Here is a 26,321-nt window from a genome sequence, read left to right on the forward strand (position 1 = left end):
TCTAGATGTGAATCCTAGCTCTTCTCATCATTGTCCGGCTTACCTGGAACGAGCTTGTTAACTTTTCCGAACACCACACGCTTCAACAGTAGAGATGATCTAGTCATATCTCTATGGTGGGGTAGTTATGAGAATTCAACTGGCGGCATGTATCGGGTCAAAGAAATGGAAGTAAAATAAGGCAACATAAACGATCTATGGAATCCAAATCTCAAAGGCTTCCAGGACCGTGGAAGGAGGGTTCAAGTACCTATGCACCTACTAGAGTTGTCTCAGTGTCGGAGAACTCTCCACGTCGGAAGGAGCAGCCCTATCAGAGTCAGCCCACGGCTGATCTGCACAGATGACGGCAAAGGTTTACCAGATGTATCAATTTGTCAAGAAAAAAACATGTATCTAATTTTTTTCTGAAATCTTCCTTCTTTTTTTTTTTTTCTTTAAATCAGAGGCACATCATTTCCTTTAAAAACTCACTCTGGGCCAAGCAAAAACATGTCTTGTCTTTGGGCCAAGGCTTATATATTGCATTGCAGAGCCAGGACAGATGGGTGGGTAGTTGTTAAATGTCTGGTCTATTTGCATACAAGGGCTTCTTCCCAGCATCCTTCTTTCTTCTCACCTCACCTGAAGGGGTTCATTAAAGGAGGACAAATCACTTCAGCCTCCCAGTAGCTTTCTGTAAATAATTCACTGTGAATGATGCCGTGACTCTTAGAGGCCAAATATAGATGGCGACGGTTACCACTCAGCACTTTTTTTTTATTTCTGCCTTGTTGCTGTAGATAATTTTTCCATACCTCAGACATAAAATGGTGTCCCGATGCACAAAAAGATATAATGGGAAATGCCTTGGAGAAAGAATGAATGACTAGTGTGTGAGCCTTGACCTCATCAACCAATAGACTCCTTGTGATGGGAAGGCATCGAAAAGAATAGCAAAAACACAACACGGAGAGCAACTTGTCTTTCAGCACCCATTTCACTAAGAAACCATCAATATGTGCCTACTGTGTGTTCTACCTCAGAGGTAAAACAAAGGCTGGGAGTAACAGGTTTTGGGGGAGAATGGAGGTAAATCTTAAACAGGATCCCACCATTTGTGGGTGATGTCTACAGTAAGCGATGGGAAAAGCCTTTTACTCAACCGCATAGCCTTAAGATACAGCGCAGTGCCTGGCACAGAGTAGGTGCTCAATAAAAATATTGCAGTCAAATGAAAAGAGGTGAATGCGCCAAAGAAAAGGTATCATTTAAACAAACTTTTGAAATCTGAATATGGGTTCAAAAGGCAGAGGATGTAGGGGAAGGAGAAAGAACAGGATAAGAAAAGGCACAAAAGCAGGGCAGTGCGAATCAAGGTCAGGAAATGGTAAGCAAGTGGGTGTAGCCTTGCTTTTGTAAAGAAATAGAACAGTAAGGAAATAATCTGGAAGATGAAACTATTTATATCTGTAAGGACTGGGAGCCTTTGAAGATGACAGAGAAGAGGTAAAGTACGGTCTGATCTTTATTTTAGGAAATAAGTGAAGTCTGGCTGTTCTGCGCAAAAAGGAGATCTAATTAGGAGGCTCACAATTATGGGGCAGAGAGAAGCTGATGGTGTGTATTAGGGCTAAGGAATGGAAGTAAGAGGGTAGAAAGGAGAAATCAGAAACTAGCGTTTGATGGCTCATTTGATATGTGGAAAGTGAGAAGAAAATAGTGCCTCTATGAGTCTGGCTGAGAACCTTCCTTAAAGAACTAACCTGTACAGAGGCTCAACCACCACAGATAAGGTCTGAAGAGCACCACGTGTCCCAAGAGCTTCTCATTCCAAGTTCTTATCAGCTCAGAGATGCAGAAGAACCCATGCATTGGCCAATAACCCGTTGGCATAAGTCAGAAGACTGGTGTTTTCCGTCCTTAACTATAAGGCTTCTCATAATCCTTTCCTCTCAAAACCCCTGCATTTGATGACTTTTCACCAATTCCATTACAATCGCCTAGTGCCCGATGTTACTGTCTCTGGCCTGGAGCATTCTGATAGCCTCTTTATTGGTCTGAGCTTTACACTCTAGTCTCCCCTCCCGGTTGATGGGCCCACAGTAATCCTTCAACAAGTAAATCAGCAATGTGTAAAGCCATCAGAGGGAAATTGTCAAGCAGGTAACAATTATAAAAACCAGATAAGTTAAAAAAAAAAAAAACAATGACAATAACTACTTAAAGATAATGGAAAACACCCCAAAGCAGACAGAGCTACAGGAGAACTTATTCTTGAAAAACTGCAACCTGAAAAGGCAAGAACTACAAGCCTCTGGCTTCCTGGCCTGAGGCGCTCCCTGGCCCCAAGGCAACAAACAGTGGTGGAAATCTGCAATCTCACAGGCTCCTGAGCAATGGACAGCAGAGGTCAGGCCCAGAAGAGCAGGAGAAAATTATAAGGGAGAATCTCCTAGCAAGGGAACTGTAAAGGAGTGAGAACCAAAATCCGCATTAAAAACTGCCCCGATGACATGCTGCTGGCTAGCTCAGCTACACATGGTAGGCGAGACCCCAGAGGGCCCAGGGAAAGAAAGGAATCTGCCCATCAGTTCTAGAGAAGCACAGAGAAAGATTTCTGTTTGCTGCTTTTGAAAAACTGAGCGCATATCCTAACTGCGCACTTTGGGTGGCAAAAGGTGAATGTTGATGGGCTTGGAAGTTTCAGAAGGTACCAAAGGTACGAAGGAGAGATGAACATCAAAGGGGTATCGGGAATTCTTAGAAACAAAACCAAAGAGAGAGAGAGAGAGAGAGAGAGAGAGAGATTCTCCAAATTGGAGTAGAATCTCTCCAAATGTTCAGGTGACCGCAAAATTGCGGAGGCACAGGGAAGATCTGCAGAGGACCAAGTTGAAAACGAAGCAGCGGCAAGTCATGGAAGCAAAGCAGGAGTATCGGTGCCTGCATCCTATAGCTGAGACCAATTTTGCAGCACTGGGTCCAGGCAAGTTAACTGCATACTACAACAACAACAACAACAACAACAACGACAACAGCAAATATTCAGAAAAAATAAAACATAACCCAAAGATACTGTGTCATAGTATCTATCATGTTTAATTTTCAACCACAATTAACTATACTTGCAAAGAAAAGGGAAAATATAGTCCTTAAAAAGGGGGAAATAAGGCAGACAGTAGAAACTAACTCCAAATAAACCCTGATGTTGGATTTATCAGACAAAGACTTCAAAGCAGCTATTATAAATATGTTCAAAAGACCTTTAAAAACTACATTGGGGGGGGGAGCGCCTGGGTGGCTCCGTCGGTTGAGCGTCCGACTTCGGCTCAGGTCACCATCTCTCGGTCCCTGAGTTCAAGCCCTGCATCAGGCTCTGTGCTGACAGCTTGGAGCCTGGAGCCTGCTTCGGATTCTGTGTCTCCCTCTCTCTCTGACCCTCCCCCATTCATGCTCTGTCTCTGTCTCAAAAATAAATAAACATTTTAAAAAAATGTTGAAAAAACTACTTTTAGGGGCACCTGGGTGGCTCAGTCAGTTAAGCGTCTAACCCTTGATTTTGGCTCAGGTCACGATCTCGTGAGATTCGTGAGATCAAGCCCCGCGTCGGCGTGAGATCGAGCCCCGCGTCAGGCTCTGTGTTGACAGTGCTTAGCCTGCTTGGGATTCTCCCTTCCTCTCTCCCTGCCCCTCCCCTGCTCATGAATGCACACGCCTGTACCATCTCTCTCTCTCAAAATAAATAAAGAAACTTTTAAAAAGTACATTTAAAAGATTAAAAGAAATAAGGGAAAAATTAAATAAATAGGCAAATGCAACAGATAAGTATAAACTATACATAAAAAATGGGAAATTCTAAAGATGAGAAGTATAGCAATTGACATTTAAAAGTTCCTAACATTGGCTCAACAGCATAATTGAGATGACAGGGGAAAGAAAAGTAAATTTGAAGACAGATCATAAGAAATTGTACAACCGCATGAACAGAGAGGAAAACAAGACTGAAGAGAATGAACTGCACCTCGGAGACAAGAAGTAGTCAAAGACATCATCATCAGTCCCAAAAGAAGAGAAGAGAGAGTCTAGGGAAGAAAAACACCTAATAAAATAATAGCTGCAAATTCCCCAAATTTGGTTAAAAGCATTAACTCACACAAGGCAGATGAAGCCCAAACAGGATAAAAACAAAGGCATCAACAACAACAAAAAACCCTACAGCTAACGTCACATTTAGTGAAAGAATGAATGCTTTCTTTTCTAAATCACTAAAGATTTATACTTGCAACACTTCTATTCAACATTTTCCAGAGGTTCTTGCCAATGAAATCAGGCAAGAGAAAGAAAGAAAAGGCACACAGACTGGAAAAGAAGATGTGAAACTCCTCACAGATAGTGTGATCAGATATGTAGAAAATCCTAAGGAGGCTACAAAAAACTACCAAAAGTCATTAGTGAAGATACATCAAGGGTGGAAGATACACTATATAAAATTCAATTATATTTCTCTATACTAGCAGTGAAAATATTTAAACATAAAATTAAAATTAGAATTTTATTTACTATTCAAAATTGTGCATCCTTAAAAAGTACATTACACCCCTTATACACTGGGAACTGCAAAATATTACTGAATACAATCAAATGTCTAAATAAATGAAGCAATAAACCATGTCTGTGTATCGGAAGACTTGGTGTTGGTAAGATGCCAGTTCTCTGCAAATTTACGTACAGAATTCCGATCAGCTTTCTAACCAGGATCAAGAAAGCACCGTGCTGGTGTAAGGAATGTACCACAACGTTCACAGGTAAGTGGTCAATTGATATTCAAGAAAAACATCGACGTAATTTAATGGGAATAGGAACGTCTTGGCAGCAAATAAAATTGGAAAAAAAATGGATATTCACATTGGGGAAACAAAATAAACACCGACCCTTACTTGACACCTTGCACAAAATCTGACTTGAAATGAATCATCTCAGTTACTGCAGGTCCACATGTAACTCTAGCAGAGAGAGTTCTTAGATATATGAGGGCTGGGCAGCACTGCCTTGGCTCACCTTTCTGGCTTCAGCTCATTACAACCTACAACCAAGCAGCTTACAGGTGCTTGGTCACATGGGAGTTTTGAATTTAAGCCAGCTCTCCTAAAATGGACAAATAGCTTCGAGAGTTGCCTGCGAAGAAACCACCAGTTGAAAATAAGACCAATAATACAGGTTAAAAAAAAATGGCAGAGCTGGTATTTTTCCTTTCCCTGGGTTAAGCACTTCGGCAGTCACAGTATAAAGTCATGACAAAACGATCCTATCCGCCAATTGATTTAAAATAATCCAGGGGCGCCTGGGGGGCTCCGTCGGTTGAGTGTCTGACTTCAGCTCAGGTCGTGATCTCATGGTCTCTGGGTGGTTCAGTCGATCAAGGATCTGACTTCATTTCAGCTCACATCATGACTTCATGGTCATGAGATCAAGCCCACATCTGGCTCTGTGCTGAGGGTGGAGCCTGCTTAAGATTCTCTTTCTCTCTCTCTCTCTCTCTCTCTCTCTCTCTCTCTCTCTTTCTCCCCTCCTCTTCCTTTCTCCTACTTGCTCTCTCTCTCTAAAATAAACAAATAATCAAAAAGACTTCTGATTTAAGTAAGAGGTTTATATCTATCCACAACGGCTAATAAATACATGGTTAATCAATAAACTAAAATTATGTTTTATAAAATATTAACAATTCTTACTTATTACTTCCTATCTTTTAAAATGTCTATGTCTATGCTTACATAATAGTAAACATTAAATATTAGTAAATGTTTATAATATGTAATGACTATGGTGGTATGATTTTTTTGGTTAATGATAAGGATGCATAATCATTAACGACCACCGGCTTAGGAAATAGGTATTGGGGAAATACGATAGAAAAGAGGAAGTTGGAATAGGGAAAAGTACATGAATTGGAAGACATATTCAAATTAAGAGAGAGAGAGAGAATGGTGATGAACTGGATATGTGAGCAGCGTATCGAGGAGAGTAAGAACCCAGATTCTGTACTCTTGAACCCTAACCCTCTCACCTATTAACTATGTGATCTTGGGCAAGCTATTTATTTTCTCCATTCATGACACAATGCAATAGTCAGAAGCTGGTCAAAGGATTAAGCAATATAATCCACGTAATGTTAACACAGAACGGGAAACATGGTAAACATTCAAGTATTAGCAATCACAATAAAATGACTATTATTATTACTATGTTTCATTGGGTAAGGAAGAGGAATTACCTGAGAATATTGTCCAACCTTCTGGCTTGGACCTTTGACGGATGACGGTACCATTATTTGAGACAGAGAACACAAGAAAAGAAGTAGATGGGTAGAGAAGGCAGAATATGAGCATCCTGAGATTTCATGACAAAGTCCAGTGGAAATATCCAGTTGGGGGTTGGGTGAAAGGATCTTGGAGTTTGGAGGAGAGATGGAAGTTTGGGAGTTGCTGGAGTGTTCGTGATAATGGAAGCCACAGGAATGGGTGTGATTACCCAGGGAGAGCAAAAGAAGAACTACCATCTGACTGATGATCTAGCAGACGAGAGGCCCATAGAGAAGACTCAGATAAAACATCAGAAACACGGCGGGATGTTAATCAGACACGCAGGGCCTCCCCTCATACAACATACTCCTAAAAAATTAGAAGAAGGTGCTCTCTCCAATCCTATAAATGACAGCTTTCAGGCATGATTATGCAACGTTGGGTGGTCAAGGGTATCCAAGGTCACTGAAGGCAATCTCCTACCTGTGCTTACATTCTCTTTTGGTCAGAGAATACTATGCTCATTAGAGTCACTTTTGTGAGAGAAGAGTGACTTCCTCCTCCGTTCTATCAAGGTGCCCCCCTCCCATCTTCTAGCAACTCTGACAATTAAAAACATCTCACCTGGAAGACTGTTGTCCAGTAAGCCACTACCAGTCCCCTCTCTGGAACTAGACCTTGAGGAGCTCTCTGATCCCCAGTACAGGCTCTGTATATATAAGTTCCCAAGCTTCCTGCATACAATAGCTATTGGTCCAGTGCCGGGGCTACCTTCTCTGGTTCTCTCAGACAGACAGGCCTCCAAGTTACTACTGAAAATCCAGCACCCACGGACAAGTGCATGAGGATGTTGAGAAATCTGAAGATGTCTTTCACCTGGCCTTGTCTCCCAGAAGTAGGTGGGTGGAACTCAGCAACAGAATAAGATCCAAAAAAAGGAAGAGAATTATACAGTAGACTGAAATAGAACAGCATCATACATACAGCTATGTATCTTCTCTCTATCATCCTCCTTCCACAAGAGACAAAATGATCTCTACCCTTAGGTGTGGTGAGTTAGTTGTTTTTAGTGATACCATATCAATCTGCTGATTTTCAGAAAACAATCTGAGAACAACATACTTTGTTCCCAGAATCTGGAAGTGACACTTGATGAGAGTTGATTTCCTTTCTTTTTTTAATTTTTTAAAATGTTTATTTTTGACAGAGACAGAGAGAGAGAGAGAGACAGAGAGAGAGAGAGAGGGAAAGAGCATGGGGGGGGGGGGGAGCAGAGAGAGAGGGAGACACAGAATCCGAAACAGGCTCCAGGCTCTGAGCTGTCGGCACAGAGCCCGACGTGGGGCTCGAACTCACGGACCGCGAGATCATGACCTGAGCCGAAGTCAGACGCTCAACCGACAGAGCCACCCAGGCGCCCCGATGAGAGTCAAGGGACCCGTGGAACCACACCATGTGAGAATTGCATTTGTCTCCGTTTTCCTTCTTTCAAATAGCACCTCTGGAATCCTTATGCAGGTACAAAGTAAAGTACTCCCTGTTTGCAAACTCTGCCATTCTCTCTCCAAAAGTACTGCAACCAGCACCAAGGATGCGTCTACACTGAGTACCAGTGAAAAGAAGCGCTCATCAAACGAAAAGGTAGCTGAGGGGCAGTTAAAACCAGCACTGAAAGAGGTGCCAGAAGGCTTGGATACAAGTCAATGTTTTACCCCTTCCAGACATGTCATCCCAGATCAACCATTCAGCCGCCCAAGCCTTTGGCTACCTCATCTTCAAAACGGGGGACAGCGGTACCTATCTCAGACGGGAACGTGTCTTGTGAACTTTAAAGCATTACATATCGAAGGTGTATTTGAATAGGAAGAAAAGGAACAGGGAGAATAGTGGAAAGAAAAAAGGAGGAGGGGAAGTGAGAACTGCACAGCGTTAGAAAAGGAAAGTTCCGGGGTGCCTGGGTGGCTCAGTCGGTTAAGCAGCTGACTTTGGCTCAGGTCATGATCTCACGGTCCGTGAGTTCAAGCCCCGCATCAGGCTCTGTGCTGACAGCTCAGAGCCTGGAGCCTGTTTCAGATTCTGTGTCTCCCTCTCTCTGACCCTCCCCTGTTCATGCTCTGTCTCCCCCTGTCTCAAAAATAAAATAAAATAAAAAATTTGAGAAAAGGAAAGTTCCCTAGGTCATAAGATGATTCAGTATCGAGGATGGGGCGGGGCACAAGCTCCTTGGTTCCCATGGCTGCTCTCCCTCCCCAGCACTCTGCACAGCCCATGGTCACAAGCACAGACTGTGGACCCAGACTGCCTGGGTCTGAATCACAGTCATGCTACCTCCCAGCTGTGTGACCTTGGGCAGAATACTTCTGTGAAGCTCTATTTCCTCATCTGTAAAGTGGGGCTAGAGGTAGAAGCCATCGCCCAGGATTGTTATGAGGATCAAATGATTTAACTTGACCATTTAACATTACTAGGTAATGTAGTTATTAATATATTCAGGATCACGTCAAACTGGTTTCTTCGTTCCATTCTGTAAGTGCTTTTATTTTTCAATGTTGTTCTTGGCTCCGGAACGAATTTCAACTGGATTCTGTTATGGAATTTCCCCCAACATCCTATTCATTTCTGCTCAACACCAAGGGTGAGGGGATTCTGCTTCCTGAACATTCTCCCTTCGGAAGCCCTTCATCTCTAACAGCCACTTCCCTCTCCTTCATAATAATAATGATGATGATGGCGTAAATGCAGCTTGAGCTGAAGCTGTTACAGAATTAAAACTCTGCGTTGTCTATAGTAAGTGCAATACTATCTAAATTTCCCTTTTGCTGACAAGCATCCCAGGCTTGGGTGCCCCAGCGCCTTTTTGTAAATCAAAAGAATATTGAACTCATTATGTTGAAGTACAAGTTACCCTTCATCGGTCAATTTGTCTGGGTCAACTGTTCTCGCACATTTATTCTGGACATCTAAAAGATAGGACATCCAATGGTTCGTCTCTGATATTACAGCTGTCATTCATTTTGTTATCCTAAAATGATATTCTGAAATCAGGCCATTCAAATGCAATTATTAGGTACCAACGCACTATCTTCCATCAGTGCTGTGGAAGGAATCCAAAGCCAGTCCTCGGGGGCCAGTAGACAGGAACAATAGGGTCCATATCTACACGAAGGTGCAGGGGTTACCAAGCACATTTACTTCCAATTTCTCTCTTTCTCTCTCTCTCTTTTTAATGTTTATTTATTTTTGCATGTGAGAGAGAGAGACAGAGTGTGAGCAGGCAAGAGGCAGAGAGAGAGAGAGAGAGAGAGAGAGAGAGACAGAATCCAAAGAAGGCTCCAGGCTCTGAGCTGTCAGCACAGAGCCCGATGCAAGGCTCAAACTCACAAACTGCAAGATCGTGACCTGAGCCGAAGTTGGACACTCAACCAACTGAGCCACCCGGGCCCCCCACTTCCACTTTCTCTCTTGAGCATCACATTCTACAGCTCTGTGGGGGGAGGTACAGATTTCAAGTTCCTCTTTAAGGAAAAGAAAATTGAGGCTCAGAGAGAATAGATCATTATTCAAAGATCTAATGGAGAAAGAAAAAAGACTCAAATGCAAATCTTCTGTCGTAGATGGAGTTATCTACCCCATTCTCTTCCTTCATTTCTTCCTTTTTGTGTTCAATAACCACCCTCCAAAGAGCGCTCTCATGTTAAATAAACACCTGAGCATGTGATTTTCACACTGTGTCTTCACCCCCAAGTTCTCCCTTCACCCCATGTGACTAGAATCCAATACCCTTCAGCCTCTCGGCCCCTTGACCTATTCCACTCCAATGATCTCCCTTTCCTCCCTCTTCCAGCCCCTACTTCCTGCCATGGTTACTCCTAGAATGTGTCATCTCCCAAAGTCCCTTAACTCTGACATGTCATATCAAAAGATTCCATTCTCGGACTTGTCTGTCACAACACCCGCTCCCTACCTCTTTAAGACCTCCGGGCCCGTGACGATCTCCTTTCCCTCTACCCACGATCTAATGTCTTCACTTCTTTCTAGATCGACTTAATTCCAATGATCCATCTGTTTACTTTTCGCCAATACTTTCAACCCCTACACAATTACTCTTCCATCTTGTCTACTTGGCAAACCCCCACCCCATTTGAACCTCCGTCCACCATGCATGCTCTTACCTCAAAAGTTCAGTTCTTTTGGAGAACAACAGCCCAGCTGCACAGACTAGAGCCCTTATCAGTTGATGGTTATCAACATTATCAGAGCCCTCAATGCTTCCTGGTGATCTTTGTATATTTCCTTAATCAGATCCTTCTACCTTTCTACAGACCAATGACTTCAAAACACTCCAAACTCTTTTTGGCACTCCCCAAGTCCCCCTTCCTCAGCAATTGGTTTCACATTGGATTTCTACTTCACAAAGAGAACAGAGGCCGTGGGAAGTCCTTTCAAATCCTGAATAAAATCAATAGATTTGCACCCACATGCTCTCTTTCCTTTCTTTCTTCCTACTTCAGCTGAAAGCTGTCCCTCCTTTTACCTCCATGGATGCTTTACCTCCCTCCCTGCCTCTTCAGGAAATGCTTCATCACAAATAACTCCACTCAGAACCTCCCTTTCTTAATGGTCTCCTCCCTTAGAAACCAAAGAACAACAAAAACCTCTCTGCTCTCTTTCTTAGTTATGATTCTTAAAAAAAAAAAAAAAGTCTACTTCCTTGTTTCTCACTTACTTCTCAACCACTGCAATCTGGCTCCTGTCCCCAACATTATATTTAAACATCTCTTGCCAAGGTCAAGATTTTAAGCACAAAAGGCTATTTTCAGTTCTCCCTTGATGTTCTCTATCAGAAACCATGGCCCCTGATTACCCACATCTTCCTTCTTAAAACATTCATTTATTGTAGCTTCCGTGGTACCAGATGTCCCTGACTGCCCTCCTCCACCATCGGCCAGTCCTCAGCCACTCAGTGTTTTTCTCTGCACATGCTAAGCAGGCTCCTCTGAGTGAACACATCCTTAGGGGACATCTAACAATCGCTATCGGCAACCTGATGATGCCGAATACCATATATTTTTTTATCGAAGGGCCAGAGCCATTTATACAACCGCTTGCTAAGTCTCCATTTGGATGTCATGGCTAGTTTCAATTTACCAGTTGCAAAGCTGACTCGTCATCTTCAATCACACACAACCCCAGAGTCTCTTTGCCTTACAGGGTTGCTTATCTTGATGGAAAGCACCACCACCCACACAACTGACCCTATGAAAAATGTTCCCCGTCTCTTTTTCCTGTTTGACCCGGATCCAGTGATTCGCCACTTCAGGTGTGATCTTGCCAAGTCCTTTGCAACCTTCGAATCCCAATACTGATACTTCCATCACCTTAACGTACCTCAAGTTATGATTTCATTTGTACGGCATTTCTTGAAATAAGGGACTCATAGAGGTGGAGAACAAATCAGTGAGTGTCAGGGGTTAATGATGGCAGGGGAGGAGGGAGAGGTGTGATAATAAAGGGATAGCACATGAGATCTTCGTGGTGATGGCGTTTTGATGGTGGCGATGGTTACATGAATCTACACGTGTGATAAAATGACGCAGAATGATACCCATCCATTGTACCAATATCAATCTCTTGGTTTTGAAATATTATATTATATTATATTATATTATATTATATTATATTATATTATAGTTATATTAGATGTAACCATTGGGGGAAACTGGGGAAAAAGTACATGAGACCCCCTTTTACTGTCTTTGCAACTTCTTGCCCGTTTCAAAATAAAAATTAAAAAATACATATATCTCAAATCCCCATTGATGCTACTTTAGTCCAAGACACCTTCCTCTCTTACCTGGGTCACTGCCATAGCCTTCCTGTTCCCTGTTATACATTTTGCACCCTTTCCCAACTTTCCCCCATCAGTCTACTCTCCCCATTTTAGCAGCAGTCACCTTCCAGTGGTGACAATGTGACATGCTCTCCATCTGGGCAAAATCCTCTAAAGAGCTCCCCATTGTCCTTAGGACATGATTCCTGAATTGTGTGCTGAGATGCTACAGAGAAAACTCATGGGGACACAGGGGATGTTATAAATGTTCGAGAGAAGGGAGGGGTATTTGCCATTTATTGGGCATCCGCAAAATTACTAACCTGAAATAGTATACAGTTTCAACATTAAAACATATGTTGTATAAACATATACAAACCTTTCTTTCATATGGTCTATCTTCATTAAGGTGGATTTTTAGCAGTTGATACAACTACAAAGTACCACAGAAAAATTAACGAGGAATAGGAAATGAGAGGGGCAGTATCCATTTGCAAAGCATATGTAGGAAAAGCTGTGGTTATTATTTTCTTTTTAATGCTTGTTTATTTTTGAGACAGAGAGAGACAGAGCATGAGCGGGGGAGGGGCAGAGAGGGAGGGAGACACAGAATCCGAAACAGGCTCCAGGCTCTGAGCAGTCAGCACAGAGCCTGATGTGGGGCTTGAACTCACAGACCGCGAGATCATGACCTGAGCCGAAGTCGGACACTCAAACAACGGAGCCACCCAGGCACCCTGAAGCTGTGGTTATTTAAGAATAAAATTAGGAGTGCCTGGGTGGCTCCGTTGGTTGAGCGTCTGACTTCAGCTCAGGTCATGATCTCGCGGTCTGTGAGTCCGAGCTCCGCATCGGGCTCTGTGCTGACAGCTCGGAGCCTGGAGCCTGCTTCCAGTTCTGTGTCTCCCTTTCTCTCTGCCCCTCTCCCACTCATGCTCTGTCTCTTTCTCTCAAAAATAAACGTTAAAAAAATTTTTTTTAAAAAAGAATAAAATTAAAATACGGCTTTTTCTTTAGATTTGCACACATCACTTTTCAAATGGCCACTAAACTTTTGGGGACATAAATATTTCATTAAGTTGTTTGAACGTAACTACTCAATAAACAGAATTAGTATTTCCCTGGTTCCTACAGGAACCATAACAAAATCACTCAGAACATCCTGAAATGAGAAAGTGTGGAAGGCACCATGTTAGGATAAAGTTCAATGTCTTTTATGTAACATACATAGGGCTCCATGACCTAGTCCCCAGCTCACTTCTCTGGCGTGCATGCTAACATTTTCTCTGCCTGTCACTCACAGTGACTTACTGCAGACCCCAGGATAAGTCTGTCCCTTTCTGGACACGACCTCAACACACACACACACACACACACACACACACACACACTACCTTCTTATGTCTAACTCTACTGTCCAGATCTCAAGTTAAAACAAGAATAAAAATCCTCTTTTTGAAATCCTTCCTTAATCTTGCAAGACCACCGGAAGTGCCCCTTCTTCGCAACACCACTCAATATTCTTCTTCTTCCCCAGCACCCCTAGAGGAGGGAGCAATGTGACTCCTTACCAGCTCCCTGGTATGAGCTATCTCTCACCAGCTCCCCTACGGTGCTCCTCGGGGTGTGGATTAGTACTGCTTCGTTGGCATCAGACGCTCCTACAGTTCTTGCACAACACAGAGACTCAGCCAATATAGGTTGAATTAATGCACAGGTGAGCAATTCCTTCCCAAATAGTACAATCCCAAACCATTCGGTGGTGCAGAGACCCATATCGTTTGTATTCCATTCCTTCCTGCCCACACAAGCCACACCTCCCCTCACAAATGGAATGTAAGACTGGATGTCACGCTAGAGTCACAGACAGGATGTCACAAGTGCTCAGGGATGGAGGCTGCACCTTGCTGACCTTCTCTGGATAACACGCAGGCAATTTGAAAAGAAGTAGAGTTACCCCCACCACACAACCACACCCCGTTCTGAAATGCGGCTGATGGCCGGAAGGTGCCTGGGCGAAAAGCCATCCCTCGGGGATCAACGTCTCCTGAGCATGGCACATCAAAGAAACCTGGTGGACACCGTGCAGCGGGCACTGGAAGATGAGATATCGCAGACTGTGCCCCATCACCTGGGCTGATTAATAAGTTAGACGTTTGCAAATCATGGGATGTGTGCTGTTTACATGAATCAACGCCTGCTGCTAGCTTAAGGGTACCTTGTCAGTATGTAGCCTCTGGATCCCTGCCGCACGTGCTTCAGGGCATCAGAAATCTTCCTCTTTCTGTTCCTTTTTACCTGCCTCCTAACAAGTGTCCTCTTGGTCTAAGAATGGAGCCAGTGTTGTCATCCTAGGACACCTCTTCCACGCAGACCTCAGACCCCTCCTGCTGTCGGAGGTCTCCTGCAAACCTTCTCGGAGTCCCTGTTGCTGAATTTCCAGGGAATGGTGCTTCGGATATTGATTTTAACTACCCGTCCTCAAGCACTTGTTCTGTGCTAAATGTGATCCTTTGTTATCTTCTCAAATCTTTACAATTATGGAATGTCTCCCCATGTTACAGATAGACAAGTTGAGGTCAGAAAGTTTCGGCAACACACCCCGGATCTCATAGGTGGGAAATGACAGAGCCAGGATTCAAACCAAAATCGGCTTGAATCTAAAGATTTCCTTCCCGTCGCTCAAGTATAGCGACTGGTTTAAGTTCACATAGGCTTAGAGACTGACTTGGGGCTGGAAGTTTCCACCGAGGTTTGCAGAGACAAGCCAGGCACAGATAAAGGCTGGGCTGCAAAGCCTTCCTCCAAGCCAGTCTGGGAATCCACCGCTAATGAGACTCAGTAATTCTTATGCCCAGAAGGAAGGCCTTGAGAGATAAAGAAACGGCCTGGAGGCAGAAGCCTGGGTATTCTGATTCCTTTCATAAGGGATACAAAAGTATCCAGCAGCTGTTGAATTGTACATAAAAAAATACATCCTGCCAAAGGGTGCCAAGAATGGAATTGGGGCAGGTAAGTCTGGTTGTAGCCCGGGAAGAGGACTGCCTGACGGGTAGGTCCGGAGGAACTCTCCTGGTGGCACTGAGTCGTACTTGGGAGTTAATGAACTCCATCTTTACTGCCTCCGTCTTGGCTCGGGCGCTCCCTTCCTCTCCCTTGAATTATTGCCACAGCTTCCGAACCCTTCTCTCTTACTCTCTTCCACTCAGTCGGCACGCTGCAGCCAGCGCGGTATTTCTAAATGCATTATCAGACCACGTCCATCCCATGTTCCAAACACTTCATCATTCTGTTGCCCACATCAGGAAAGGCACAGGTTCTAACCTGAGCCCATGGCAAACTCTGAGAATCAAACCCGGCACAACTGTCCTCTGAGCCCCAACTGACCACAGTATAGACTCAAAGTCAGTGTCTTTCAGACTGTAAGGCCCACGCCACCGGTGGAGGTTGAAATCACTTTAGTTGGCAGGTAGCAACATTAAAAAAAAAAAAAAAATAGGGCCGCCTGGGTGGCTCAGTGAGTTGAGCGTCCGACTTCGGCTCAGGTCATGATCTCATGGCTCATGAGTTCAAGCCCCGCATCAGGCTCTGTGCTGACAGCTCAGAGCCCGGAGCCTGCTTCAGAGTCTGTGTCTCCCCTCTCTCTGCCCCTCCCCTGCTCATGCTCTGTCTCTCTCTGTCCCTCAAAAATAAATAGACATTAAAAAGAATTGAAAAAAAATAAATGAATCAGAAAGGAATAGGCAGAATGGAAAAGAACAGTAAATATCAAAATATATCACATGTACTAAGGTTAAGTATTTTTTTTCATGAATTTTCATTTCAATCATACATCTTTAGCTCTGTCTGTACTGCGTCTATATCTGTTTATTGAGTGTCAATATGAAAAGAAAATGAAGATGAGTCAGGGTTAAGAAATGTAAAACCAACAGAAAGAAAAAGCATTGCTCTAAATAGGTGTCTAGTAATATTCTGACAATTAGCTAGAGTTTGGTTGAAATCAATTTGCCATTCCAAATCTCTTTCACTGTTGCCTCCAAGCTGCTGTTCAGCCTTATGCCCTAAGTCACTGCAACACACACACACACACACACACACACACACACCTATAGATCTAGGCTTTCTCCTACCTCTTATCTTTGCAGACTCTCCTCCATCTGCCTGGGCTGCTTTTCTTTTGACAGCCTTCTCACAAATTCCTAATCGTCCTTGAACACTGAGTTCAATGCCCGTTCCTCTAGGATGCCTTCTTAGACTTGTCTTTTCAGCCCACACTTCCCCACCGTCACAACCCCAATGCTAGGGGAAGCCCCCCCACCCCCAAACACAGCACCAAGGGCATTGCTCACCCAGGGAACTTAACACATGCACTGTGCTCATTTGTCTTTCAGTCAATTTTCCCCAAGATATAATGAATTCCTTGAGGGCAGGGATCAAAGTTTCCCCTTCTTAACCCCAAGGGAACAGTGCAGCGCCCCCCGCAGGTAGGAGTTTGGAGATCAGTAAACATTTTTCAAAGGAAGGACAAAGCTGCTGGGTGCTCCAGATCATGGATCCAGTTCCTGCTTCCTTGGCCAAGGTTTGGAGCGTGGAGTCTGAAGCTGCAAGGCCTTGTCTCTCCTCCCTTCCAAATTCCCCAGGTCCTAACAGTGGACATGTTTGGTGTCGGCAGCTCCGTGTGAGGCAGGTGTACAAGCCTGTCCATTTTCGGTTATTGCTTCTCACTAAAGCTGGGTCATTGCTTGGCCAAGATCGAAGCAAACTCAAGTTTGCAGCTCACGAAGTCAGCTCAGTAATGACAAGGCAGCAAAAAGGTAAAGGATAGCAAAGGTAGCAATTTGGTAGCAATAAAGCTATCATTCTTGGAAGTGGAAGATCAATTTTAAATAATCAACACAAAAGATTATCTTTGAATCGACTCCAAGTGGCCCGGGGGGTGTTTGCTGTGTATCCTTCCCCAACCCTCTCTATTCAGGGAGAAGTTGATCAGAAATTTGGATTAAATGAGGGACAATGTAGGGGGAGGGTATAGGGTAATGGTTCTCACCAGTGACACCACTCTTTAAGTGGCTATAGTTGATAACTATCAACAGGGGACACTGTCCCACTCTCATCTTCTTCCATACCTATTGGGCATGCTCTTAAAGGGATAAAAAGTGTCTGTTAACCCACTTGGTCCAAACTGGTTTTTAATAACTCAGGCCATGTATATCTGAACCTAGCAACGGAGCGTAAACATCTTACTTCCTAAGGAATTCTGTAGTCAGAGGAGAAACCCACCAGATCTCCCAGGCCTTCTGGAAGAATGGAGATTGTTTTTTGTTTGTTTGTTTGTTTGTTTGTTTCTGGAGGAGAAAACTGGTTTCCCTTAAATACTGCCTCTCTGCAGCAGGAAGCAAAAATTGATTCACCTTCCTAAATGCATTAACTTGCACTCTGGTCTGAGGCCATGTCTTGAAACATGCAAAATCACTTCCCCTTTGGTCCTGCAGCCAGACTCTTTGGGAACGTGGCCATTACACTGATGTCTATATTGCAAGCATTCCAACTCAAACTCATGAAGACCAAATTCTAAGACTATTTATTCCAATATCCTTCTCACCAGCCCTTTTCCTTTTGTTCCAAAAATACTTACTCCAGAGCAGAATGTCTCTACCTCAACACTACTGACATTATGTGTCAGATCATTCTTTGCTGCAGAGAGCTATTTGTACATTATCAGATGTTTAGCAGTGTCCCTGATCCCTGACCTCTAAATGCTGGCAGCACCCATTTGCATAACAAACTGTGGCAACCAAAAATGCCCCCAGACATTTCCAAATGTCCCTTTAGAGAGCAAAATCACCCCCGACTGGCAATCACGGTCCCACTTCCTTGGCCAAGTGCTAGCTCTCCAAGAGGTGTCCCTTTAAGAGCTATGACACAGGTGGGTGTCTTAGCCTGGGTGGCTAAGCATCAGACTTAGACTCAGGTCACGATCTCGCAGTTTGGTTTGCGAGTTTGAGCCCCACCCTGGGCTCTCTGCTGTCAGCACAGAGCCCACTTCAGATCCTCAGTCTCTGTCTCTCTCTCTTGCCCCACCCCAGCTCATGCTCTCTTTCTGTCTCAAAAAAATAAATAAATATTAAAAAAAAAAAAAGAGCTTTGACACAGGCTGGTGTCCAAAAGGGGAAGACTCAAAGCCAGGTAGAACCAGCAACTCCTTAAACCTGCTGTTAGAATTCTAATACCTCTGAGAATAAGAGCTTGCAAGGTCAAAGAGATTTGATCAAATTTGGGAAGCAATGGTTAACAACGGTTAAACACACAGGCTCTGGAATCTGCTTACCTGTGACATAGCCTACTCTCCCAGAAATTAGCTCTCTTTCCTTGGAGAAGTTATGTAAACAGAGATGATGACAATACCTAGTGCACAGAATGACTGGAAGGATCAATCAGTCGGAATAATTTATACTCAGTGTGTTCATACTGGACCCTTGGTAAGCTTTCAATGCTAGCAATGAACTTGCCATCATTGTTATCATTTATTTGACTGTGGGATCTTTTTTGTTGCCGTTCCAAAAAACACCTTTTAACATCGCATTGAGCTGGAGTTCTATATAATCTACTTTAAGAAATGCTGATTTAGACTCAATTTCCCTATGCTAATAGAAATCTAACACTGGCACCATGGGATACTAAGATCCTGTCTGGAATCCAGAGGCTGCTGGTTTCCTTTCAAGTTCAGCCACAAGCATCCTGAGTGGTGCAGTGGCAGACCTCTCCATTGCTACCGCTTGTCTGTAAGCTCCTAGAAGGCAGGGACCACTTTACCTTCTACTTTATTGGTTCCCCAGTGCACAGCATCTGGCATACCTAGGTACCCAACAGATACTCTTGAATGATTTCTGGATAAGGACCGCATCTCATTCATCTGAGGGAGACCGTCCACCTAGCCCCAGCCCCATTCATTCAGCCAAGTAGCTTTACCGCAAAACCTACTATAGATATTTTTGTGAAATATGTCAGGGAACCATTAGGATATCAGATTAGAACTGAGATTCATGCAAGTCTGAAATAACTATGCAAGACAGTTAGGCAATCAGACTTGGTTTCCCAGGATTCGATTTACATTCAACTTTTAGGTACTTATTTTGGGCTCAAAGGAAGGTGCACCATAAGCCACAAATCACTTGCTCAGCAACCTGCAGGGAAAACCACTCAATCTGAAAGCACCTCTTGCGGCATAGTGCCTGCCATTGTCAGTATCTCCCCTCCGCCCTGACTCTCCAGAACCAAGTGTACAAAGGGTTATATAATTTTTCTATTAAGTACGCCCCCGAAATAATTGCTACATTTTCCCATTACTGATGATTGCAAAGTCAGGGAAAAAAATAAACAGAAAATAAAATCCAAAAAGGCAGGAAACATCTTTGGACCAAACGGAGCTTTTTCAGACCAGACTGACTTCTAAATCGTCTCAAGAACAAAATAAATAATTTTTAGCAATGCAGTCGGCCCTCTGAGGTAAAGGGGTCAAGTCGAATTTATACAGGTCCTGCAAAATTTCAAGCCCTACATGTTTTTTTTTTTTTAACGTTTATTTATTTTTGAGACAGAGAGAGACAGAGCATGAACAGGGGAGGGGCAGAGAAAGAGGGAGACACAGAATCTGAAACAGGTTCCAGGCTCTGAGCTGTCAGCACAGAGCCCGACGCGGGGCTCGAACTCACGGACTATGAGATCATGATGTGAGCCGAAGTCGGACGCTTAACCGACCAAGCCACCCAGGCGCCCCAAGCTCTACACGTTTGATATCAAAGTTACTTCTTACCACAAGCACACAAGGCATTTAATATTAGCTCCATCTTACAAATAAGAAAACTGAGCCTCAAAGAGGTTGCAATTTGCCCACTGGCAAAAGGAGTTTCTCAGTATTTGATGGTGAACCAGGTAACTAAAAACCAGAGAGAGTCATGACAGCATAAGGTAAGGGCTCTTGTGGGGTCTCAGAGGCCCGCTTCTGATTCCCAGCTGTGCCACTTTCCAGATGTGTGACCCTGGACAATTTGCTTACCCTCTTGGTGCCTTAGTATTCTCATTCATAATATGGACAATAATAGTATTTCCCTCCCAGAAGGGCTGTGAGTATTTAATGACTAATATATGTATGGGCTTAGCAGAAAGTGAAAATCAATGATTTCTTTTTAGAATGATGACTTAGAGCCTTAATGAAAAAAAAAAAAACATTTGTAGCTAGAAGAACATTTAAATTTCATAAAGCAGTCCTACACAAACTTTACCTCATTTGACCTACTAGGTAGGCCAGACATCATTATCCCTTTCTACAGAGGAGAAAATTGAGGATCTGAGCCGTTCCTTACCCATTCCTGTCCATGGAACGATAACTGTTTGTTTATTGACTTGTATGTTTCTTCTACCTTCCACCCTCAACTCCAAGTCTGGTAGAGGAGGGGCCGGGCACTACAGGTTGTGCACATGCGTGTGTGTTTGTGAGGGTATATGCCTCACTGTTTTCTCTTGGTCATTTCTGGGTCACTAAATCGTAGCACAGCTCATGGCATTATGACCAGAGCTAAATTTTACAGCAACCGATGTATGAATGAGTGAATACGCATGAATGCCTCGGCCCAGGACGAGAAAGCTAGAAAGTGGCTCAAAAATAAAGTTTCCAGACTCCAAGTCCACTCTTCTCCACTACCCCAGGCTAAATCCTCAGGGGACATTATTTCATGGAATCATGGAATTTCAGAAAAGGCAAGGACCTTGAAGATCACCTTCACTAACAGTCTCGTTTTACAGATGAAGAAACAAGCTCCAAAAGGTCCATTATTTGGCCAAAAGCACGCAAGAAGGAGGCAGGAGAGGTGGGCCAGCACCCAGGTTCCCTGACTTCAAGTTCAACGACACTGGCAGGTTCAGGCAGGAAATGGCCCAGCCTTCCCTCCATGTGTCAGCTGAGACTTATGCATGACAGAGCGTGTGCCTCATGCACCCAAACCACTGCCTGTACACATATTATTGCTTGGCTTGTGAAACAACGTGAGAGAAGACTTCTGCTGGGATTTAATGGGAAAGGTTCCCATCCTTGCCATTGGCACGGACTCCCCACCATGATTCTATGGGCTGAAACCAGCCTCTGTGTGCATATGCATGAGGAAAGAAAGGGAAGAAATGGCCTTACCCCACTTAAGTGCAGAGAGCAGACCTCCTCTCAGACTTTTTTTCTTTCTGAAGCTCCCAGATCATCCTGGGGCCCACCATGGGTTCAGGGTGGGGTGAACTGGCCAAAGCTTGAAGACTAGACACCTCAATAAAGCTGGCTCTCCAGCATAAGACAATATGGCGCATTCCTGGAGAAAGCCTTTCTTTCATGATGCAAATGTCCATTGTCTAATACGCTATGTTCACATTAGCACATAAGAAGGCACACTGGAAATCACCGGTTTCGTGTTTCCACAAAGCAGCACTCAATGAGGACAAAGTGTCAATTGACTATTATCCTGATGAGTATGTCCTAGCTGGCTTTGGCTCTGGTCTGAACCTGGCCTGGATGGGCACCATGTCTCTGGGTACTTATTTGCATGTGGGTACACGTGCAGATTATGATAGGAGCCCCACCTAATCTTTGCATGTAAGAAACTGGTTCCAGATCAAGGTTTACAGTATTAATGATCTCCCAGTTACACCTACTCTGCTCTTTTTTCCTTTGTAGCACTTATTGTGTGTGTGTGTGTGTGTGTGTGTGTGTGTGTGTGTGTGTGTGTTTAATCAATGTCAGTCTCTCCTATGAGAGCAGGGACCATGTTCATTGTACTCATCATTATATCATCTGTACCAAACACAGTGCTGGGCCTGTTGCTGGTACTTAATAATTATTTGAAGATTAAATAGAGGAAGGAAGGAATAACTAGATGACCAGGGGCCTGACTTCTGGGTTGAACTCCATCATTTAATTAACCATGTGACCTTGGTTAAATCTTATACTTAATTTTAGAACTAGAAAGCATGGTAGAAATCAGCCTGTTGGATGACCGTACACTTTGCTTTAGCAGTGGGATCCAACGGAAAGGATACGTAAAATCAGACCGTGAAAACAGCAGAGTCAGACCTTCTCTTGTGTAAGCACTGTGCACAGCTGGGGGGGGGGGATCCTGCCTGAGCACCCCCCCCCCCACACACACACACACTTTGCCTATCTTCCCACACTAAAGTGGCTTTTTTGACTTCTTTAATCGATCCTCAAGATTTCCAAGAGCACAGGTTGAAAACCACTGATGTATTTCAAGGCTACCATTTGACAGATGAAGAAAGCAGGATCCAGGAGAGGAGGGAGCCTGACTAATGTCACAAGACCAATGCCCAGAAAGCTAGAGTTAGTATCCAGATGTCCTGACCCCCAACCTCACTAGCAACCTTTCACTTCTTAGCATCTCAAAAACCAACCCCAAAGGTTCACAAAGCGGTTGGGAGGAAAAATGTTTGCAAGACTCCCTTCAGAACTCTGACACACTCGACGTTGGGGCACCGGGCTTGGGGGAGGGGCGGCCATGCAGCACAGTGGCTGGAAGGAGGGCTTTGGGGTCAGGCAGGTCTGTGTTTGGACCCCAGCTCCTGTTCCTTACCACAAGGAATGTGTCCATGGGTCCCACCGAGTGGGTCAATGCACTCCGCCTCCCCAAGTCCTGGCCTTCCTACCTATAAAAGGCCAAGGCACTGCTCACCTGACAGAGGATGCTGTGAGAATTGAATGGCCTCTTTTCATGGCACATCCTAAGTGCTCAATTAAAGGCTGCCACTGTCGAACGTTTGTGCCTATGGTTCTACTCAGGGTGTCCGCAGAAGTCTAGGTTATTTCAACAGCAATTGCAACCATATGTTAATCATCTAACATGCAGGATAGCTCCCGTCTAAAACTCAAGCATAGCCCTCCTACTGTATCATTACTACTCATCTTCAAGCCAACACAGCCCCAGTGTCTAGCACCGGGCCAGGCACACAGCAGTCGCTAAGAAACATTCCTAAATAATGAACGGATGCCTTTAGTTCTGCCGTATTCATTGGCGTGGTTATGGATTTATAACTAGACTTTGTTTCCACCCCAGACTCCGTCATTTCTCAGCTACCTCACTCTATTCAAGTCAGTCACCTTCTGATCTTTAAAAAGGAAATTTGAACCCCAGTCATCCAACTTGAAGGTGGCTTCAGGAGGCTCAAGTGGGAGCAAAAGCCACATGTGAAACCAAGGAGTTATCGTCTGACAAAACACAAAGAGGATAACATTCCTAGATCTCCACTACTTGCCCCGTTCCCCTCAATCCTTTATCTCCAGCCTCCATCTTTCCAAGCACCAGGAATTTCAGATGCCGGTGCATTCTGCTGAGTAATCAGGGAAGCACCCATATTTGGTTTATGTGTGTTCACAGATAGCAATGGCTGCATTCTGCCAGAAATTATGTTAAGGATCCAACTCTGAAATTAGGCAGACAACTATTGTTCTTGGGTAGTTGAGGAATAGTTGTCCCCAGGAGTGGGCTTCTGAATCAATAATTACATTTCTATCTATTTATTTATTTTTTATTTAAGAGAGAGAGAGAGACTGAGAGAGAAGGATACAGGCGATCCAAAGCAGGCTCTGCTCTGACAGCAGAAAGCCCGATGCAGGGCTCGAACTCGCAAACTGTGAGATCACGACCTGAGCCGAAGTCGGCAGCTCGACCAACTAAGCCACCCGGGCACCCCAATAATTACGTTTTTAAAATTCTGGTATTCTTCTCTTTTTAAAGAGGAAATACCCCTAATTTTTCATCCTTGTGTTCCTTCCCCCTTTTCTTGCCCACCCCATGTCCACGCTCCTTTGTGTCTTGCTTTCCATCAGGCTCAGAGCACCTCTCCCCAGTAACTCTCTGATTGCTTAGCACCCTTCAAGGCTCATCTCTGAACTCTTTCATAGATAGAACCGCTGCAGAACCTCAGCCACTAGTGGGCCAACTTCCAAAGTAGGGTTTGAATATTCAGCATAAGCCACAGGCAGGTACAGCTGGTAGAGGCTGGATGAATCTCACATCCCTAATCCATAATGCCCCCAAATGTGCAAGGGAGACATGTCTATTTTCATACCAAATACAAAAAAAAAGACTTACGCCCTGAACGCAAGCCTTCCCTGATGCAGTCAGCATCCTTTTCCTCCACCATGTTCCCCAGCTCTCCTGTTCTCACTGGCCCAGGAGGGTCAGGGTGTGCCCCTTCTTCCTTGACCTTGAGACAAAGATTATACCTCTAGAGAGCTTTTGGCATTTTCCAACTCATTTAAGTACACAACACGTATTGTGCACTTTTGACACACCGTAGCAAAAAAAAAAAAAAAAAAAAAAAAAAAAATCACTCAAGGGATCGGATCCAAAAATGAATTGCATGGAAGTCCTGCCTTCCAAGAGCTTCTAGTAAGGGAAGAAAGAAACACAAAAAGGCACTCTCTAATTTCAGACGGTTTAAAACGAAAGAGATGTAAGTGTAGAGAGCTGTGGAAGAATCAAAGAGAGGGTGAAAGCCCGGAATGGGGAGAATCTCAGATGGTTTCAAAGAGAAAAAAAACTTGGGGCTAAGTCCTTTTTGGACGAATGGCATTCTAAAAAGTCAAGAGCCACTTCAGACCTGCTCTAGAAAACACTGTCCGTGGACAGTCCCTACTTGTTTCCAGATGTGTGAGTATGTTTGGGAAGGATACGGGCACATCAGTGGCATTTGCAAACAACACTACCTATAGCTGAATTTGATTAAAAATTCTGTGACCACGGATACCGATAAAACGGGGTTTGAACCCCAATCCCAGCACTTACTGACTGTGTGACTTTAGGCAAATACTTTCACCTAGCTGAGGATCAGTTACTTCATGCATACAGTGGAGAGAACAAATGGAATCTACCTCCGACGGCGATTACGAAACCTTAGATGAGATGGCGTGTACAAAGTAAAGCACCACGCTTGGCACACAGTAAGCACTCAATAAATGTTAGCGATTTGCTCTTCTCCTTGTCATTGTCAATCTCTCGTGCAAAGTACAAAAACAAGGTGAAAAGACGAGTAACGACCCGCTGAAGGCTCACGATCCCTTGGCCCAGACGGTCCTCCACGCGGCAAGGCCCTACCAACACCGGACGCCAAAAAGCACTCTGTGAATGAAAGGCGCGGGAGGCAGGGACCAGCTTCACCCAGATCTTACCTGTATATTTTATATCTGGTTGTAAATCCTTGACGGTGTCTTTCCACAAAGGATAGGTAGCTCCTGGAGTGGTGGAAAGGCCCCCTGTCTGAAATAAGCCAATCAAATTCCTTGGAGACATGTTGGTCTGTCCCAGCTGGTTCCTGGTGGGAGGGCTGCACTGAGATACGGCCCCATACAAACAGGAAGTAGAGGAGCTCAACAAACCTCCAGTTCATGCTTTTCTGCCGGCCTTTTTCCTCTCATTCTTGCTCCATTCTGTGGAGTCCTGAGGAGAAAGAGTAAAAAAAAAAAAAAAAAAAAAAAAGAGAGAGAGAGAGAGAGAGAGAAAGAGAGAGAAAATAAAACAAAAGGAAGAGAAAGACACAGGAAAAGAAAAAAAAATGTGGTTAAAACATCTTCATAACATCATAACAGTAAAGTGTATCAAGGTTTACAAAACCCAGTATGTTTCTGGTTAAGAGCACGGCACCTGGGGAGACCTGGGCTCGCGTTCCTGCTTCGCTGTTCACGTATCGCGTGAACACGGACAAATGCTTAGCCTCTTAGGGATGCAGCCGCCTCAAGGGCAAAACAGAGGATGGGCTTCGATGCCTACACCGTGGCACTCGGCACGTCATAGGAATGCAAGGCGTATGTGTTCAAAGGACGAGTGAAACGGACAAAGGCAGAACCAGAGTCTCATACAGCCAGTGAGGGATGTGGCAGTAGAACTCAGGCGTCTGTCCCACCCAGTAGCTCCACAGACAACCTGCCTCTTGTGATCGAGACTCCACAAACGGGAGCTCTTTTCTCCCCTCGTCTCACGCAGACGCGTACGCGAGTACACGCTTGGCTTCTGCGTCATCGGAGGAATGCCCAAAGTCTGAGGATGGCCTGTGACCATGACTCTGGGGACTGGACACCTTGCGGGTGAAGGTTTACGGAGCTCCTGAAAGTCCAGTTCTACACTGCTCAGTGGAATGTCTCCTTGACCCCAAGGACACGT

At 44.3% G+C, this 26,321-nt stretch overlaps 1 protein-coding gene across 1 annotated transcript in view; it reads right to left on the bottom strand.

Annotated features, from left to right (window-relative positions):
- The window catches only part of BRINP1 (BMP/retinoic acid inducible neural specific 1), a 173,879-nt gene that overhangs the window by 100,012 nt on the left and 47,546 nt on the right, over window positions 1-26,321 (bottom strand). The window contains exon 2 of the mRNA XM_060608861.3: window positions 25,334-25,601. Coding sequence (XP_060464844.1) covers window positions 25,334-25,551 — 218 coding nt within the window. The 5' untranslated portion in view covers window positions 25,552-25,601. The remainder of the gene's footprint in view (window positions 1-25,333; window positions 25,602-26,321) is intronic.

This window comes from Panthera onca, chromosome D4 (assembly GCF_046562875.1).
Source record: "Panthera onca isolate mPanOnc1 chromosome D4, mPanOnc1 haplotype 2, whole genome shotgun sequence".
NCBI classification, from domain to species: domain Eukaryota; kingdom Metazoa; phylum Chordata; class Mammalia; order Carnivora; family Felidae; genus Panthera; species Panthera onca.